We start from the raw sequence: 13,413 nt of genomic DNA, 5'->3' as shown, positions 1-13,413 counted from the left end.
AATGAGCAGGTTGCCTGAATCAACTTATATTGTTCTCAGTTTTCAGGAGCTACTGTATGTATGAATATATTCCACCAGTATCACAATAAACTAGTCATCTGCATCAGAACATTACATAGAAAGCTGTCTGAACGGGACAGAAAACGGGAAACATTTCTTAAACTTTGCTGTACTTTAAATCCGCTAATATTATTCCAGTTAAATTAGCTACAGGACTTAAAGAACATATTCACGTTAAAACCAGAACTCAAGAAAGTTCTAAACTCACTGTCTGTGAATATCTGTAAATTCCAAAGCAGTTACTCAAAATTCTCTCCTTGCCTTATTTGTTCTTCATTCTCCATGCAGACGCTTAACTCCTGCTTCTCCCTCTGAGCTGCCTAACTTAGTTCTCACCGGTCTTCTACATTACAAGCTCTTTCCATCGTACGTAGAAAAGTCTTGGCTGATAACCACATGATCATTCATGTGGGTTTTTTTGTCCACAGCTAGGAAGCATTACTTGACTCTGATGTGGAAATTCAAAGTGATATGTAAAGTCAATGCCTCTCTTATAAAAATCAGTTGTATTTGTTAATAACAATAATTAATAAAAAAAATTGAGACAATATATGCATATTGTTTCCCTGGTTATCATTAACAGCTTGAAAATCAGCTCATTTGTCCAAATGAATTACAAGGGTTATCAGGTTTGGCCAAACATGTGGCTACCCCAAAGTCAAGTTGATCACTAGAGGAGCACCATTGGGAGCCTTCACCATCAAGATGTTAACGCTTTCAATTGCAAGCTCTGCCAGTGTTGTGTAATATACCATTAATATAAACGTCATTTTACATTTTCCAGACCTGCAGTTTGTTCCCATTTGTCAATTTGAAAGAATTTTGAAGTTCAAGTACACCTCCAAGCTAGTGGAAGATGGAAAGCAGTTATTAACAGTAATTATGTAGATTGTGAGACCATGCGGTGAGCACGGCGTGGGGAGCCTACGGCCATTTCACATCTTACGATCATGAGCCACAACTTATGACAATGTCTATGTACAGTATTCGAGGTCTGTGCTGTAGAGAAAAGGTCCTTCAGCACATTGATATTACATAGGAGACCTATAGACCTGCTTCTGTAGCTCATCATTACCTGTAGAATGATATTTATCCTATAGAAGAGATAATATGGAACTTTAAGCACTTAGACACCCTATATTTCACCTTTGTAGATCTTTACTGATACAACACTACACTACTGGCCTTTACTTCTATAGACTGTATAAATAGTTTTACAGTTTGCAAATGTATCTTGTAAAGATATAACAAAGAAATTATATTGACTACTAAAGTTCCACATTGTGTGGTTAATAAGAAAAAGGTTTTTAAAGGGGTTGTCTCAAGAGTCAATTTATTTTTAAAAAATGCTGTAGTCGGATTAAAAAAAATCCCCAATTCTAACTCTTCCTGATCCTCCATCAGACATTGATGATGTCATCACAGGATGGCACTGCTGCAACCGGAAGCAGAGTTTATTGAGACATGGTCAGACAGATTAGGAGTGCTAAAGGATATTTTTTTTTTTAAGCTGCTTTCCTTCCAGAATTTTCAAAGCCAAGTTCACTTCCAAAAAGTAGCCACTTATTTAACCACCCTAGAATAACCTACGTTACCAAGTTTTACTTGCCATAAAAGTTTACCACTATTTTTCGATACTAATCTGTGCGCCATTTTTAGGGTTGCCACAAAGAGAGTGACTTTTTATGACAAGCTCCAAGATCTAGACAAGAGGCATTATTAACACATTACGGAAAACATCATATTTTTGTACGGACAGTATCATGTCATATCAGAAACTAAATTGCGTAAAATCTTTTGTTCTAAACCTTTCTTCCAATATACAGTCTAGTGCTGTTTGTACCTAAAGAAGAAACTGCTGATAAGTATGGACTTTATGACAAAATATTTTCCTACAATTTGTCATTCAATAATCATTTTGCTTTTTAAAAGATAGGTCCCCACATCGGAACACACAAGTGATATCCATCCAGAGGACGTTTGGATCTCACCTCCGCATCCTGCTCTTGCAAACTGTAGGTCTTCTTTAAGCATTGCAGAGTCTTTGCGCATAATGTCTTCTCCTCCAACAGCAAATCCAAAAGTAAAACCAGCTGATCTGGAACAATCTGTGAAGAAATAATAAATGTTAATATACTTGCTGTTAACGACAGTTTCTATTCATGAAAGTCATCCGTTTACTACTTCATTTAAAGTTTGTACTATGTAAAACAAATCAATCAAATAGGTTGAAAGGGATTAAGGAGAAATAGGGAATACAACGTTCCTACAATATAATTCATCATATAATAAAAATCACTCGTCACCACTATAACAAGCTGCGCGCTGGTTGTCCTGTGTGATTAAAAAGCCATATTTTACATCTGCCAATGAACTGTTGAATGTGTAATAGATTGGGGGAAAAGTGGAAAGTTAGAGAAGTGCTTGGGTCAAAACCCAGACGTAGACTGCTCAACGTCTTGCCATTCGTTTCTAGGATTGGAGAGACTAGGCCTTTATAATTATAGGTATGGTACATCTGCAAGTCCTCAGCCTAGTCGAGACAGCTCTCTGTAAACAAGAATACTATACCATAAAATAAACACATAGATTAAAATAAAGATATATAGTTCTAAGACTTCATTTGCGGAACTTTCTGACTTTTTTCCATTCAGACTCGTCTCAGCCTCACCTAGGATGAACTACAAAATAAAAAAAGCCACCAGACTTTCCGTGCACATAGAGCATTCCTTTTATGCCAGAACTTTACAGAAAGCAGTGACACGTTTCTACGAGGAAGACTTTGAAATGTTACACGAAGGAAATGCCTCACAAACAGAAAGAAAGGAAGTGGGAGATACACAATATGCAATTCTTTTAAAGACGACACATGAGAGAATCGTCAGCTGCCCCCAAAAATACACGTTCCTTCATAGTGGTCTTATTTGATCCATTACAAGTCTGGCAGTTGGGTGTCACGCTCTCCCCTTGTAAATCTCATACAATTGCATGTTCTATATTTCTAAAGACCAGGTGTTAGAGCCCCATATAAATTACCCAGTTGCCAGACAGCTTATGACAGCTCAAACTTTCAGAACAACAATGGCTGCCCTCAGGCCTCCTATATCTTATCTTACCGCCACAACTGACATTTAAATTATACACCATTTGCATTTTACTGAATTCGTTTCAGTTTGCAAACCCGTCGTCAAATTTCGGCCCTCCAGCAACAAAGCCTTTTTATCTCTTAAAACGTAGATATAAGTTATCAAGGAGCAAAGTTATTGTTGTACAGTTGAGGCCAGATGTACCCAGGGTATCCGAAGGGATCGGATATCTACAGATTAGTCTGGATACCATGTAAATAATACCTGTCACATCACCAATGTCTGTGAAACCTGCCTTTTTTTTTGTTAGTTGGCACGCATCATATTATCGTGAATGTATAAAAATTTGAAATGAATGTACAAATTAAAACAAAAAAAAGGTTAAGAAATTCAAAAAGAAAAATATACATAGTAATTTGCGATTGATACAATCTCCAAAAAAATAATATTATGCTAAATTATTTAGAAATATTATTAAAAAATGTCTTTTATTGAAGAAGAATGAGGTGCACGTAAAGTAATCATTTGAATTAAATATCTTTTTTTTTTCTTTTCTAGATCTGAGTAAATCGGGTGAGGTGGAAGTTTTACATTGGCAACATATAAAGTTATACAACTGCGTTATATACCCATTCTTCATAAATAAAATCGGCAAATACAGCGTGAACAGGCATGCAGAAAACTGCAGAATCACACTATGAAAAATATAGTAAAATTGAAGGATATAAATAGTGATGGTTACTATAACCAACAGCGATACAGATTATAATGATACCAAAAGACGAGAAATAAATCGGAATTATATACATTATCAAACGGTAACTCATTTTTTGAGTTTTGATTTTTATCTTTTGATATCCCACTGAATCCAACGGCACCACTGTCTATCTATCATCTATCTTTATAGTTATCTATCATCTATCTATCTAGTTATCTATCATCTATCTTTATAGTTATCTATCATCTATCTATCTAGTTATCTATCATCTATCTTTATAGCTATCTATCATCTATCTATCTAGTTATCTATCATCTATCTTTATAGCTATCTATCATCTATCTATCTAGTTATCTATCATCTATCTTTATAGTTATCTATCATCTATCTATCTAGTTATCTATCTCACTATCTCTCTTTTTAGTTATCTATCTATCTATATCTATCTATCCCTCTATCATCTCTATCTATTTATCTAGTTATCTCTCTTTCTATCTATCATCTATCTTTATAGTTATCTATCTATCCATCCATCTATCCATCCATCCATCCATCTCTCTTTCTAGCTAGTTATCTTTCTAGCTAGTTATCTATCTATCTATCTATCTATCTATCTATCTATCTATCTATCTGTCAGAAAAGTCAAGGCACTCCAAGAGATATAGCTGGAAAAAAGCTGGATTTACTCACACTAAAAAGTTTTCTTGGGGTGAATAAATCCTCTTTTTTTCACCTTCATCTCCTTGATTGTTGCCTCAATTTCCTTTTTCCATTCAATTGGTGAATTTTTGGCAATTCCTTGTAAGATTTTTTTGCATATACTACTGAGGACTGTGCTGCTTATTTTCTATCTATCTATCTATCTCTCTATCTATCTATCTATCTATCTATCTTTCTATCTATCTATCCCTCTATCTATCTCTCTATCTATCTATCTATCTATCTATCTATCTATCTATCTATCTATCCATCGTGTAAGGAAGCACAGTGGCTCAGTGGTTAGCACTGTTCCTTTGAGTGTTAGGGTCCACCAAGGACACCATCTACAATGAGTCTGTATTTTCTCCCCGTGTTGGTGTGGGAAGCCCTCCGGTTTCCCCCACAGTCCAAAGACATACTGATAGAGAATTTAGAGTGTGAGTTTGTGAATCCCGATGGGGACAGTAAATATCATGTCTGTAAAGTGCTGTGGAATTAATAGCGCTATCTAAACAATGCACAATAAATAATAATAATAATAATAATAAAAATATATATACTGTCCATATTGTAATAAGAAGTGTAAACAATGGATGGATGGTATAAATAGCACTAATATACTTCCATATTACATGAAAAAAGTATCTTGTGAAACCAAAGTTTTTCTAAAGTATTTCAGTAATAAATTGAGCAACAAAACCAAAAAGCATTCATATGAATAACTAAAGTACAAAGAATACATTTACTGAGCGCGTGTCGCATAACAAAGAAATGCAAAAAAATCTACAACAATATTGGGTAATATTAAATTGCCCCATCACAGAACTCAAAACCTTAAAGAATTCCCTAAGATCTGAAGCATTCGTAATATTCCGACTTCATCTTTCGGCATGCAAATGTATGACGTTATCAGACAGGAAATTCCACCTGGCATTTGTGCAGAGAATCGAAAAAATAAGAAAGTTGAAGAAGAAACCTCCCTGCAGTTATTCAAGGAGGAAAAAAAAACCTTGTGGTTGCCGGACACAGCCCATCTGTCTCACAGCAGAAAAAAAAAAGCAAGACCACCCAAAAGTCCCAGGCATGATCTGTCAATCCATACATTACAGCAGTACAATCAATGGCAGGTTCAAGGTCTGCACTACAGACAGTTGAATACTGACCTTTCCACAGGCATGAAATGTGACATAATTCTGCACTTATACATCCCCCGCTCAAGCCCAGGAGTGGAGCTCATACACATCGCTCCACAGCTGGCATGCTGAATATCCCATTGGGTTCAGGCTGCACTTCAATGAGGGTATTGAAATCCTCCTCAGAGAGAAAATGTGCTGTGGACTAATGCAGCGAGCGATTGATAGTGGCGTGTTTTCTATTATTACTCCATTATCACGCTGGGATCTGTGCCTAAATGAGGCATACTTCCTCCCTGATGCCATTTCCTTTTATCCTCCTGCCTGTAGTCTAAAAGTGGATCAATGGGAGTAATACATATGATGTCACTTCAATTTACAGACACTGCCTCCCTCTTTCTCATAGTTCAGATAGATCAATTCTTCCCAAAAATGGTTAAGAAATGCTTACGGATCCTCTTCTACCAGAAAAGGGTTCTCTTCTATATTTATCCAGCGTACTACTGCAAGAACTGTTTATACAGAATTAAAGAGAAAAAAACGAACATGGAAGCATGAAAACGGCGTATTCTCCAGCAGTACAATCACGCAGAATAAGCCAGAATTGCCTGCATACCACTAATAGGCTATATGCATCACTCATAACTGCAAGAATGAACATTTTTTTCATATATATATATATAAATATATATATATATATACAGACACACACATACACACACACACACACACACACACACACACACACAGAAATCATGTCTGCTTTCCAACTGCAACTACAAAATGTTGCCTGAACTATCTGTTGCCATCCCAGAGAACTTCTGCTATATGGATAGTTTTATACAAAGCAGAGCCCTCCCTTAATGCTATTCAAAAAGGGAAAGTTCCACGCTCTGTATTTCCCATACCGTTCATGTGAAATGTCACATGACTGGGACTCTTTTCTGACAGCTGAATCTAACAAGACCCCCTTATAGCCTGTCACAATATAGATAAGCTTTAAATGTGAGGGTAGGCTCCCACATGACAAATCTGCAAAAAGTTCTGCAACTGAAACTCCGCTATGTACAATTGAATGGAGAAGCTTTGGCAGTGAGAACATAGAATTCTGCAAGCGCTATTCAAATGGGAGAAACAATTGCAGAAACAAGCACCTCCCCCAATAATACACAAACAAGTTCCCTCCCTAATAATACATAAACAAGCATCATCCCGAATAATACATAAACACGCACCCTTGCTAATAATACATAAACAGATAAACAAGCACCTTACCTAATAATACAGTAACACATAAACAAGCACCTCCCCTAATAATACATAAACAAGCACTCTCCTCTAATAACACATAAACACATAAACAAGCACTTCCCCTAATACATAAACAAGCACCCTCCCTAATAATATATAAACACATAAACAAGCACCTCCACTAATAATATATAAACAGATAAACAATTAACACATAAACAAGTACCTCCCCTAATAATACATAAACAAGTTCCCTCCCTAATAATACATTAACACAAACAAACACTTCCCCTAATACATAAACAAGCACCCTCCCTAATAATATATAAACATGTAAACAAGCACCCTCCCTAATAATACATAAACACATAAACAAGCACTTCCCCTAATAATACATAAACATAAACAAGCACCTCCACTAATAATACATAAACAAGCACCCTCCCTAATAATATATAAACATGTAAACAAGCACCCTCCCTAATAATACATAAACAAGCACCTCCACTAATAATACATAAACACATAAACAAGCACCTCCACTAATAATACATAAACAAGCACCCTCCCTAATAATATATAAACATGCAAACAAGCACCCTCCCTAATAATACATAAACACATAAACAAGCACTTCACCTAATAATACATAAACACAAATAAGCACCTCCCCTAATAATTCATAAACAAGCACCCTCCATAATAATACATAAACACATAAACAAGCACCTCCCCTAATAATACATAAACACATAAAGAAGCACCTCCCCTAATAATACATAAACACATGAACAAGCACCCTCCATAATAATACATAAACACATTAACAAGTACCTCCCCTAATAATACATAAACACATGAACAAGCACCTCCCCTAATAATACATAAACACATGAACAAGCACCTCCCCTAATAATACATAAACACATAAACAAGCATCCTCCCTAATAATACATAAACAAGCATCTCCCCTAATAATACATAAACAAGCATCCTCCCTAATAATACATAAACAAGCATCTCCCCTAATAATACATAAACAAGCACCCCCCCTAATAATACATAAACACAAACAAGCACCCTCCCTGATAATACATAAACAAGCACCTCCCCTAATAATACATAAATACAAACAAGCACCTCACCTAATAATACATTATTATTATAATTATTCATTATTATAGCGCCATCAATTCCATGGCGCTTTACATGTGAAAGGGGTGTACTTAATAGGGACAAGTACAATAATCATAAAAAATACATAAACAAGCATCTCCCCTAGTAATACATAAACGCATAAACAAGTACCTACCCTAATAATACATAAACAAGCACCTTCCCCAATAATACATAAACAAATAAACAAGTACCTACCCAGTAATACATAAAAAATTTCCCTCCCTAATAATACATTAACACATAAACAAGCACCTCCCCTAATAATACATAAACACATAAACAAGCACCCTCCCTAATAATATATAAACAAGCACCCTCCCTAATAATACATAAACAAGCACCTCCCCTAATAATACATAAACACATAAACAAGCACCTCCCCTAATAATACATAAACACATAAACAAGCACCTCCCCTAATAATACATAAACACATAAACAAGCACCCTCTCTAATAATACATGAACACATAAACAACCACCTTCCTATGTCAGTACACAGTCCGTACTCGCAGTCTTAGCATGAACCCTATAGCCTGAAAACTCACATAGTATTCGCACTCAGCGGTTAAACCATGTTATGGAGGTCAGGTGTGTATACATTTCTATGTATATTTTTCCTATTTTCATTCATACAAACCCTGAAATCTAAAAAAAGAAAGAAAAGAAAGACTATATATAGAACACTGGAAGAAAAAGAAATTCAGTGCTACAATAAAGACATAAAAATCATGCGTATAGCCTAATGTATACAAAGTTGTAGCAATAGAAGAATTCTCAAAGTGCCAAGCTACCCTGACCATGAAGCAGATAACATTTACTCCATGCCACGCTGATGATACTGTGCTCCAATTTTATCATTATTATAGGCAAGTGTCTGTGTTCACCTCCATTGCACAGTACCATACATCATATTTACCACTCAGCACATTTTCTGAAGCTCAGTGTACTGAATATTTCTAGCACTTTGCCACTGTGATCTTGAAAATAAAGTATATATATATATACTTTTAATAGGTCTTATCTGCAAAGATTTGGTTCATAAAGCTATTTCTTTCCAATTGCTAAGACATTGAAATATTACACAACAAAAGCTTAGGTTTCGTGTCCTGTAACAACATCAGTGGCTCCATTTCGTTTAGCTAATGATGACATTGCACTAAATGGAGCAGTCATGTGAATCTATTCAACAGTGCCAGCGGTAATGCAGTTGTATAACCACCATATATCCTCATTCCACATTATATACACCTACTAAGGGCAAGAAAAACAGAAGAAAAGTCAGAGCTCAGACAAGCATTGTGCCTACAAGCCATCACATTCACTCGGCTGTAGTACGGCATTTGCTACACTTCATACCTATAAAATCTCATTTGCTGCTTCGTGAGAAGTTGTATTTCCTTTCTAATTGTACTATTTTAAGTGGGATCTCTACAGTAATTTGATTCTACATACTGGAAATAACTAAATAGGGCAGTCCGGAATGGCGACCAATACTATTTTCAAACAGGCGTATTCCCCACCACTTGCTCGTGTATGTACTATTGCACCATTTACTACACCAAGATTTTTTTTATCCATTCTTCCCATTAAACTTTGAAAAAAGTAACATTTCCAGCTATTTTCTAAGAAAATTAACTCAAAGAACCCGCAATCCCCAGGGCACAATAATTAAGGGTCTTGTAATCTTGTATAATTGCAGGTAAGGGGCATTACATGGGACTTGTCACTCGCTACTACAGTAATGGCCCAAGCTAAAAACAAAAATATACCTGAAGGTCAGCCTTCTTGTACTGCAAAAACTGAGGTGACGGCAGAGATAGCAATCTTCATCAAAAACATGGATAATGGACGAACCTAATCCATACAAGATGAGGTGACTATACATATATGGCTTTCAAGCATACATAGATCATACTTTTAAATATCAGCAGCTGAGTTTTCTTTCCTAAGGATGAAAGAAAAATAATAATTTTTTTGTTTTTCAGTCACTTGAAAATAATTTGGGGTGCATTCCAGGACAAGGCATGTCTGGAGGAAGACAAGTAGAAGCTCTAGAGATTCTAGGAGGGTCTGGGTAGGAATGTTAAATACACAAGATCCCTTAGGCAGATACCAAATTTCATCTTATGGTTCGCTGACTACAAAGTTAAACTATTCTTTAAATACGCATTAATCTCAATCCTATATTACCATTGTGATTTACATAATATATGAAGAATCAACGTCAAGATCTACATGGACAGGCCATCCCTGTCGAAAGACTGTCCTACATGGAGTCCAGGGGGCACTCTTGTAAGTTAAGGGCATCCCCTTCAATCACTGACGTCTACATTTTTCTATGATAAATCATATTATGATCCTTTAAACCCTTCTATTTACTAGGACACAATAAGGGAAAGGAGAGGCAGCTTCCCAGATCACGGTATACTTGTTAAACTGTGCATGGTAAATACGCTCAGACACAAGTCAAGATTCCATCAATAGTTTGTAAAAAGGAAAGGTAAAGTCCAGCAAAGTATAAAATTTATATGAAACTTTACAGTCAAAGAATTAAAAATGAAAACTCTAGAAAAAATAACGACTAATCCACATAACACCTACTGACCTTTGTGTTTCGCAATTAGCTCTAGTTACTATTCCATCAAATAGATTTTCACAATTGCAAATGTAATTTTTTGGGGGATATACAGTAACAATATGTAAAATCATTCCTATGTGTAGAGAAGACACAGCAAGTAGAAGAAAAATCATAATATATTTTATATTGTCTCCTAATTCTAATACTAAAGGGTACTTTACACACTGCGACATCGCTAGCGATCTCATTAGCGATGTGAAATTCTAGATCGCATGTGCGATCTCTCGGATCGTACATAGGTCATTTAACGCATGTGCGATCCCGAAAGATCGCAGTTGCAATCTAGAATTTCACATCGCTAATGAGATCGATAGCGATGTCGCAGTGTGTAAAGTACCCTTAAGACTAATGACATAGTATGCTTTACCCATAGGAAAGAGCTATGTGTGTGTCCAGAAGGGGTCGGAACACTAAGGCAACAGATCCAGGCTGATGTCTGAAGGTCATATCATTTTAAGACGCAGCCAGAAAATATTTTCCATTTCCTACCTCAAGGAATAAATCCAGCTAACCCTAAACGAGGCAGACTATGCCAGTACAGATATTTTAAGGTTTCTTTTCAGTTCAGTACTAATAATTTACCTTTGTAGACTGGTAACAGTTGTCACCTGGTTATAGATCTGTTCTGAAATCCCTTTCAGATGCCAATTAAATCATAAAAATCATTGTCGTGCAAGACCAGACCAATAATAGAGCAGTCAGCTCAATCCAGAGGAGGTCCTGAAAGCTGCTGCCGACCCACAGGCTAAGAGGTCTTGTATATCATGTCTAAGGGAAACACACTGAGCTATAAAACACAGGGGTTGTCTTCCTTTGGAGATTTTTTTAATTATTTGAATGCATATAGTTTGGGAGTATTAATCAAATTTGGAATTTGGTCCAATTATGGCCTGGCCAGTAGGGGAGCAGGTGAATTCTCTGGTGGGCCCCTGTGCAGGAGTGGGTCTTCCATATGAGCAGCGCTTGGCACAGTACACTTAATGCATAGAGGCTGAAGCCGCGTCTCATAAGTGATTTAACTAACTAGCCAGTTTACAGTATTATATAAAAGCATAGGAGAGTTTTTTTTAATGAGGATCAGGTAATATTACATGCAGCTAAACACTAGCCTCTGATATTAAAGAGGTCTGCCAATACTTTTACGTTGATGGTCTATGTATGATTGACCGGGGTCCAACACCTACCACCTCTGGCGATAAGATGTTATCAGTGCTGCCGGCGGCAGCAGGTGGCCATAAATGCTCAGTTGTAGAGCTACCCTGTCTTTTGATAGTAGCGACAGCAGGGTACTGCACATGTGCCTCCTATTGATTTGAATGAAAGTGGATGTACAGTACCCAGCTGCGGTCGAAATCAGTTGATGGGGCAGCTCCGGAACTGAGCATTTCCGGCCACTTACTGCCGCCGCTGAGACCTCCATCGGCTAATCAGCAGGACTGCTTGGTGTCGGACCCCGACCGACCCGACATTGATGACCTATCCTAAGGATTGGACATTAATGATAGAGTAGTGGAAAACCTCTAACGTTACTGGAGTGGCCCTGGCACCCCAATTCAACACAGAATAGGATTAATTCAAAATTTTGCCCTCTTTGCCTTCTATAGCATCTGTGTTAGGCTATGTTCACACACTGCATCTTTTACTGCCATTTTGGTGTGTTTTTGAGGTCACAAAGATGCACCTAAATGCATGAATTATCTTCTCCTAGCAAAAAGAGATTTCTATTTTGCTCTCTATACAGTTCGTTTTTCTTTTTTGCTGCGTTTTTGATAATGCAGTCAAGATGCAGCATATGAATTCTTTTTCCGTTTTTCCAACGTTTTTGAGCCCATCCAGTCAATAGATTTGACATAAAAAACGAATTGGACAAAATGCAGTAAAACGCGTTATAAACACTTGCGTATTTTGATGCGTTTTTTCCGCGGGTGCCTTTTTTAGGGCCAAAATCGCTGCATGTTTGTGGTTAAGAAAAGATGCAGTGTGAACATAGCCTTACAGTATCTATTGCTGGCTGGAGAATGAGTTATTATTATTATTATTTATTTATTTATTTATTTATAGAGCACCATTGATCCCCTGGTGCTTTACAGGAAAAGGGATGCCATACAAAGTACAGATGGAATAATGACAGACTGGTACTGAAAGGATAAGGACCTGCCCTTGCGGGGTTAATTGAGAATTCATCAGTGAGCTCGTCCAATGAGAGGGGTTGTAACACCTCTCTCTTTTCAGCTAATTTATGACTACAGTCCACATCAAAGTTGAATGTATAAGGAAAAAAAAGCCGGTGGAAAATTGTTCATGAATCCAAATTGATAAAAATAATGATATATTTTTTTATCCCAAAATACATCGACACGTAGACAAACCCTATAAATAACATTTGTTCATAGTAATACATAGCACTTACAATTTTTTTTTTCATTTATTTTTTAATACAGCCCAAACCATTTCATTATATGCCATGGCTGTAAGATATTTGACTTTCAACCTGAAGGTGAGCATATGACAGAAATAGTAATAAAAAGTGTGCATCTTAATAAATATTTGTAGTAGAAATAAAACAAGCAGCCATAACAATCCTCTCTAAAGGTGCCTGAACACCTTCAATAACTGTTGATTGAATGTTTGCTTGGCCAACAGCTAT

The 13,413-nt window shown here is 36.5% G+C and overlaps 1 protein-coding gene across 5 annotated transcripts in view; it reads right to left on the bottom strand.

Moving 5' to 3' along the window:
* Nucleotides 1-13,413, bottom strand: part of AOPEP (aminopeptidase O (putative)) — a 670,220-nt gene that overhangs the window by 44,916 nt on the left and 611,891 nt on the right. For 4 of the 5 annotated variants that reach the window (XM_075318588.1, XM_075318578.1, XM_075318606.1 and 1 more), the window contains one exon: nt 2,052-2,168. In XM_075318588.1, the coding sequence (XP_075174703.1) occupies nt 2,052-2,168 (117 nt within the window). Of the gene's footprint in view, nt 1-321; nt 509-2,051; nt 2,169-13,413 lie in introns of all 5 variants that reach the window. The other variant, XR_012724789.1, reaches the window with a different exon arrangement.

Source organism: Anomaloglossus baeobatrachus, chromosome 1 (assembly GCF_048569485.1).
Source record: "Anomaloglossus baeobatrachus isolate aAnoBae1 chromosome 1, aAnoBae1.hap1, whole genome shotgun sequence".
NCBI lineage: Eukaryota > Metazoa > Chordata > Amphibia > Anura > Aromobatidae > Anomaloglossus > Anomaloglossus baeobatrachus.
This window is presented reverse-complemented; position numbering and strand designations above follow the sequence as displayed.